Below are 7500 nucleotides of genomic sequence, written 5' to 3'. Positions count from 1 at the left end.
TAGAGTTTGGTAGGTCAATTGTTAGGTCAAGTGGTTGTAGTGTTTGGTAGGTCAAGTGGTAGTATTGTCAAGTGGTGGTAGTGTTTGGTAGGTCAATTGTTAGGTCAAGTGGTAGTAGAGTTAGGTCAAGTTTTAAGTCAAGTGGTAGTGCTCTTATTATCACCATTATGGAAAGTTTCAAAAGGAGGCTAGATGGATTCATGGATGATAGAGAGTGGTAGTAACTCTCGACAGGAGCTGCCATGCACAGGCCAACCGGCCTATTGCAGACTCCTTATTTTCTTATGTTCTTATGTTCTTATCACCTTAAAAAAAAAGGAAACAGTCCCTCAAACCTCACCATTTCCATCCTCCAGGTAACAAGGTCAGGTAATATTCACTAATTAATCAATTAGCTCAGGTGATATGTGGAAATCCTCACGTGAACGCTGGTACAGTAGGTCATATCCGGCAGCGTGTGATCGATAGTTGTGAAAATTTTAAAACACTCTGGCTTGGCGCGGGGAGGGGGGAGGGGGGGGGTCACTTGTTTCACTGCAATGTGTTTTTGTTTCATAGATTATTGGGATTTTTTTTGTGTGGTTTTGTTTAGGGTTTGTATTAAGCCTTCTTCTTCCTTGTTCTTTCTTCTCCTACGCCTATTCCTCAACCGTCTCCTCTTCCTGACTTCTTCTTCTTCCCTCCACCCCCTCTTCTCCCCTTCCCATTCATTTTTCCCTTCCTCCCCCTCAAGCTCCTCCCCTCCCCCAGTAAACACCCCAATAACCCCCTCTCCCTCCTTCTCTCCCCTCTCACACACACACAGGGGTACTTGGCTCTCGGCTTCAGTAAGGACCGCCATCGACTGAGTGACGCTGACATCAACGTGTGTTACCGTGATGATGCTGACACAGTGGGCGTGGAACACTACCTCCTGGCTGACATCAATCACCCACCCGACCTACACTTGGGGGTGAGTACCTTGGCTGGGGTCAGGTTAGGGGTCATGTTGGGGTCATATTAGGTGGTGAAGAATCTCTCTCTCTCTCTCTCTCTCTCTCTCTCTCTCTCTCTCTCTCTCTCTCTCTCTCTCTCTCCACCAGGCTGGCTGGAGACACACAAACAACATCTCCAAACTTGACATTTAAAATTGTCTCCCTGAACCTGATTTAAGATTCCGTGTTCAATTTTTAAGTGTGTGTGTGTGTGGGTGGTGAACACTCCCCCTGACCTCAGCTGTCTTGTGTGTTCCAATACTGTGCCTTAACTTTACCCCAGAGATCAACTTCCCCGAAAAATACATAAACAAACACATCTTGACCTTTTCAACATTATTTCCCACGATATGGAAACTTTCAATATGTGGAATAATAGATAATATACATGTATAAACTTTCTCTTCTATATTATATTTTTTTTTTACAGGTGAACTTTGAGGATTTGTTAAAAGAATTAATGATAAAATATTTAACTAGTGGTACGAGTTTATTTTTCGTTTGATGTCACTTTCCTGACATTTAACGATAATCTCTGCAACATTTATTACGTTGAGTGAATCTCTAGAGTAAAGTTGCTGTTTTCGTTCACACGCCCGGCGGTACTCACTTGACTAATGGAGACTTTTTCCTTTGCGATGAAACCTATTTGGGTTTGATTCACAACTACGAATAAGTAAATGAAATAAAACTAAATAAAGGAGAAAAAGAATAAAATAATTAAAAGTGTATTCTAGTGACATTTCATCTTAGGATAAAAATAATGAAATACTTTACCTTATTGTTGTGTTACCTGAGCACTAATTAACATGGTGATGAGGTTTAAGTCTGCTAGGCCTATAAATGTGATTTACTTGTAATTAACCAATGACACCTGTAATTAACCTAGAACTAACATGTCATTTGCCTGTAATTAACCAATGACACATGTAATTACCCTGTAACTAAAGTACCATTTACCTATAATTGACTAGTGACACCTGTAATTAATCAGTGACACCTATAATTAACCATTGACTTAGAATTAACCAGTGACCCTGTAATTAAGCAGTGATACCTGTAATTTTCCTGTAATTCACGTGCCATTTACCTGTAATTAACATGATCACTTACCTGCCATTAACGTAAACCTTCGTGGCCGCCTACAGGAGCTGAAGCTGGACTCGAGTGACGTGGACGGTGACTACGTGTGGTGCTCCTTCGTCAGACCTCTCACAGGGCAGGACAACGACCTCCTCAACCTCAAAGACCCCCACTACTACTTCTACTTCTGGGGCATGAGGAACGCCTCTAGTAAGTCCTGGGGAGCATACTTCTGGGGGCATGAGCAATAGCTTTAGTTGGTTCTGGGGGCATGGAACAGTTCTAGTGGGTCCTGGGGGCATACTTCTGGGGTCTGGGGCATGATGAACAGCTCTAGTAGGTCGTGGGAGCATACTTCTGGGGTCTGGAGCATGAGGAACAGCTCTAGTAGGTCGTGGGAGCATACTTCTGGGGTCTGGAGCATGAGGAACAGCTCTAGTAAGTCGTGGGAGCATACTTCTGGGATCTGGAGCATGAGGAACAGCTCTAGTAGGTCGTGGGAGCATACTTCTGGGGTCTGGAGCATGATGAACAGCTCTAGTAGGTCGTGGGAGCATACTTCTTGGATCTGGAACATAAGGAACGACTGTAGTAGGTCCTATGGGTATGCTGTTAAGAGTATATTATATGGAGTATATTAGAAACATGTCACTCTGTCACTGATGGTATGCTGGTATATGCTGTTATGGATATACTGCTGAGGGTATATCTCTGAAATAGTCGCACGTGTTGGGGGTTACATTACGTGGGTATATCAGGAACAATGAATATATTGTATATATGTTTGTTGATATAGTTAATATATGAATATACTGAAATGTTTTGGTATACTAATAATAGTTGCCGTAGTTGTTGTTGTAATAATGATAATAATAGCAGTACTAGGAACATTATTATTATTATTATTATTATTATTATTATTATTATTATTATTATTATTATTATTATTATGGTTTCTCATAATAAATGCTCACCTAAAACAAACCTTTATCACACCCTTCCCTACTTCCCCTTCTCCTTCCCCTTCTCCCCCCCCCCCTTTTCAACCCCCTTCCCCCCCTTAGACATCTTCATGCCATCATCCAACCACATCAAGAGTTCGGGGAGGATGATGAGCCTCAAGGACGACCTTTTCAACCAGATCGCCTACAGTGGGTCGAGGAGTCACCGCCGCGTCCCGTATACCATAGTTGCCGCTGCCATCCTCCTCCTCGGGGTCCATTTTCTGTGTTGGTGAAGGTACAAGACTCTACGTGGCAGGTCTACCCTGGCTCGCGTCATCATCGTGTCCGTTTATTTATTTCTCGTGTCTTATTCCGTGTTTCTTATTTATCTCTTCATCGTTGGGGAGACGTATGTGGAGTTGAAGGAGGTGTTTTAGTGTAGGTGTGTGGGGTGTTGGGGGTGTGGGTAGGGTGTAGGCTGTGGGGTGTAGTGTGGGTGTGTGGGGGTGTAGGGTTGTGAGGTGGTCTCAAAGGATGGGTGTGGTGGGGTGTGTGGGGGTGTAGGGGTGTGTGGGGGTCTCAAAGGGTGTGTGGGGGTCTCAAAGGGTGTGTGGGGGTGTCGTTAATAATGCCCTAAGTTAATCCGATTTTCACTCAAGAGAAATTAATTTCTCAAGAATTACTGCATAAAAATATTTTGGTTCTTTAATAAGACGAATTTAATGTTTATGATTAAAATAAATGAAAGAAAGAATCAGGTAGGAATTAGTTATTGAATTTATACATTATACACGTTAATCTCTCTCTCTCTCAGTGAACCAGTTTGTGATATATATAAAAAATCGACCCAAGATTCAATGATTTTATTTTAGTTCTTCATGTAGTGATGTTCAGCTTGTGGTGTTTTAACCTTTGTTGTCTGTCTGTCTTAGTCTCTTTTTCTTTGGATAATTTTCATCTTATCTTTCTGCCATACTCTCTCTCTCTCTCTCTCTCTCTCTCTCTCTCTCTCTCTCTCTCTCCATAAGTATCCCTACAGCTCGCACAGTCATTAAGTCTTATTTACTTGAGACATGCAAATTTACATGTCCTTTACCTGTCGTTTACCAGTCATTACCTATCATTCACCTGTCATTCACCTGTCATTCACCTATCGTTTACCTGTCATTTACCAGTCATTCACCTGTCATTTACCAGTCATTCACCTGTCATTTACCTATCATTTACCTATCATTTACCTATCATATACCTATCAGTAATTTACCTGTCAACCAAGTTCCATTATCACCACAAATTAATTAACGTCATTATCTCTTTTTGTCTATCTGTTAAGAGTGTTCTCCTTCACTTTCACCACCACGAAAGCGCTTGGGAACTTCGTGTTTTCTTCTTTCCTTGTGGTTATCAGCACACACACATATATATATATATATATATATATATATATATAATAATAAACCTCAATAAACTATAATATGAAAACCTGCTTTGGTATACGTGATATTATTTGATGATTCTGTGGAGTTCCGATTTTTTTTTCAACCGACTCGAATGTCACCCCCACGGTCATGACGTCATATGTCAACAAATCGAGGGTGTCTGTCTCTGTCTGTGTGTCTCTCTCTCTCGTTCTCTCATCCAAAATACCATTAACCATTACACCTGCCGACCCTCACACAGGTATCTGCTATCACAAGGAACTAAGAGCAAATTGAATACCATTGGGGAGAGGAGAAGGTATATCTGTTTACTCAAGTCTTGGTGGTAGATTACTTTTAGGGGAAAAAATATCTCGTTATGTGTACAGATGAACCTTTGAGACTCCTCCATCTTTGTGTGGTTAGCTTAAGTGAGTCAGGTAGATACGTTCTGATATCATGAGTTAACCTCTCCACTCCTAACCTCTCCACTCCTACTCACTCAAACACTCATTATAACAGGATGTACAGACAGTCAGCTTGCTTTCCCAGTCACACAGTCAACCTTCCCCAGTCATAGAGTCTAGCCCGGATCGTCTGGCCAAGATGGATGAAATTACATATGTAGATTTCTATTGTCTGGGGAAGCGTCATGAATCAAGTGTCTCAGTTATCGGGGGCGTGTGTTTACTTTAGGGGGGTTTAGGGGGTGGAGAGGGGTTATTATTATTATCTGGGGGTGAAGGGGTGTGGTTGAGGGGGAAGGGGAGGGGCGGGCTCGTCTTGTTTATATTGCTATCTGATATGTACCGTTCGTCGTAGCGTTGATGAATCCGACTTGAAGATCCGGATTCATTGAGTTTTGTTTGTGTATCAATTTCCTCCGTAATTGATGTGAGGGAATTCTTCATATTTACATGCGAGTCAAGGGGTATTATTGACGCCATTTTTGGGTATGGTGTGTCTTGGGTATAGCCTAAATTGGGGTAGTTTAGAAGCGTTTGTAGTGTGTGGTGTTAACAGGAGAGAAATTAGCAAAAGGTTGTTGGTCTCTCTGAGGCAGACGTCATACGAGAGAAAGTTGCAATATTTTTTGGCCTGAATACAACGAAAGGAGGAACGAAGGAAGGAAAAAAAAGTAAGAAAGAAAGAAAGATCGCAGAAAAAACGAAATAAAGGAAAACAGAAGACAGGAAACAGGAAATAAAATTGATAGCAGATTCATATCGTAACCAATCATAAAAAAATCGATCAGGTTTTTACCCATATTTACAGATTTTTTTTTTACCGTGGAAATTATTTTTTTTTATAATGGTGACGCGATACATTGGTACATTATTTGTTACATTTATTTACATTTCATCCCACACGCTGTAAATGAGCCATAGTGTATAAAAATAGAGTAAAATAACATGTTAACTAGTAAGTGCAAGAATAATGTGTTGGAGTACAGGTCTAGCTACGGTGAGTGAGGCAATTTGGCGTTCCAATATTATTTTCAGGTAGATCACGACGCGAGGTTCTCAGTGTAGCGGCAAAGTCTTTTAAAACCATGTAAACACAACACAAAATGACTATATATTTTTTTTTATTTGTGAGTTTTATTTTCTGGAGTTTTGATGACGACTGAGAATATAGTTTGTAATTATTAAAAGATTCTTAATTACCTTTTTTGAGAATCTGTTACTGTAGCGAAGACCATTTATTAGTACAGTAATAGAGAGATATTGCTCAAAGATAATGATAATATATGCAGTAAATACCCTATTATCCGGCTTATAGTCAACTACGTATATTACAACACACCGGCTATAGGAGTCTTTGCTTTATAAATATATATTATACTGTATAATGTTTCCACTGATATATTCCACAAATATTCTTAGTAAATTTCTAAATAATAGTAAATGTTATAAAAAAAATCAATATTGTTTTTTATTTATTTATTTATTGTAACTAATTAATAAGTTACCAGTTAGTGTTAATGTTGGATGATAGAGTTTTATTGTACATGTATATGAAGAATTATATATAAAGTACTAATATTAAGGATATCAGTGTTACCAACGCAGAGATATACCTTCTTGTTGTAACGCTATATCACCGAGTTAAGCTATCTATCTATCTCTATCGGTCTATCTATCTATATATTGCTATCTATCTATATCTATCTATCTATCAATCATAGTATACCTAAAAGCACCTAAATATTGTTATAAAACTCAATTCAAAGTTTATCCCACTAGCCAGAGGTACCAGTTCACAAGCTGGTCGACCATGGGTACCCAGGTCGTGAATCAACGGCCCTATATTATACCTTGCAACTAAGTGTCTGTCCATTTATATAAGTAATTTTAAGTACTGGGTTAAGTAAGTCATGATAGCACACACTTTACCACTTGGATTTTAATGGAAAAGTTGATTGTTTTTTTGGAAGTGAAGCTGTGTGTGGATTTGTGAGGTGTTTGTTTGTTTGTTTATGTAAGTGTTGGAAATAAAGTTATGGTAGTGAGTTGTGTGTTTTTAATGTGTGTCTTTTTTTAGTACTTAATTACTTATAAGGTTACTTATATTCTTATTTACCCATTCACTCATTCACCCACGTAGTCATTCACTCATTTACTCATTCACTCACTTTCCCACACACACTCACACACCTAATACGTTCTCACATTCACTCAACCACGCACTCTCACTCACTCACTCACAACTACAACCTACAACCTGCTATAACCTGCTACAACCTGCTATAACCTGCTACAACCTGTCTATTTTGACCTTCACTTGACTAACACTGAACTAATTACTGCTAAGATTAATTAGGTCTTACTCATGCCCTGACCCTCGGGGCTCTAAAACTTGAACTTTAAGCCCTGAGTCATAAATTTTAGCAGCCCACAACCCTAAACTTTAAGCCTTTGAACTTTGACCCCTCAGTCCTGACCCTTGACCCCTCAGTCCTGACCCTTGACCCCTCAGCCCTGACCCTCGACACCTCAGCCCTGACCCTTGACACCTCAACCCTGACCCTTGACACCTCAGCCCTGACCCTTGACCCCTCAGCCCTGACCCTTGACCCCT

At 40.1% G+C, this 7500-nt stretch overlaps 1 protein-coding gene across 2 annotated transcripts in view; it reads left to right on the top strand.

The window, feature by feature from the left end:
* The window catches only part of LOC121863136 (putative ferric-chelate reductase 1), a 14588-nt gene extending 11141 nt beyond the window's left edge, over positions 1-3447 (top strand). For both annotated transcript variants that reach the window (XM_042361636.1, XM_042361629.1), the window contains exons 6-8: positions 806-952; positions 2123-2267; positions 3122-3447. In XM_042361636.1, coding sequence (XP_042217570.1) covers positions 806-952; positions 2123-2267; positions 3122-3294 — 465 coding nt within the window. In that variant the 3' untranslated portion in view covers positions 3295-3447. The remainder of the gene's footprint in view (positions 1-805; positions 953-2122; positions 2268-3121) is intronic.
* The last annotated feature ends 4053 nt before the right edge of the window (positions 3448-7500 follow it).

This window comes from Homarus americanus, unplaced genomic scaffold (genome assembly GCF_018991925.1).
Source record: "Homarus americanus isolate GMGI-L3 unplaced genomic scaffold, GMGI_Hamer_2.0 scaffold40248, whole genome shotgun sequence".
In the NCBI taxonomy this organism is placed as follows: Eukaryota; Metazoa; Arthropoda; class Malacostraca; order Decapoda; family Nephropidae; genus Homarus; species Homarus americanus.
Note: the sequence above shows the minus strand (reverse complement) of the source record. Positions and strands in the feature narration are given on the sequence as shown.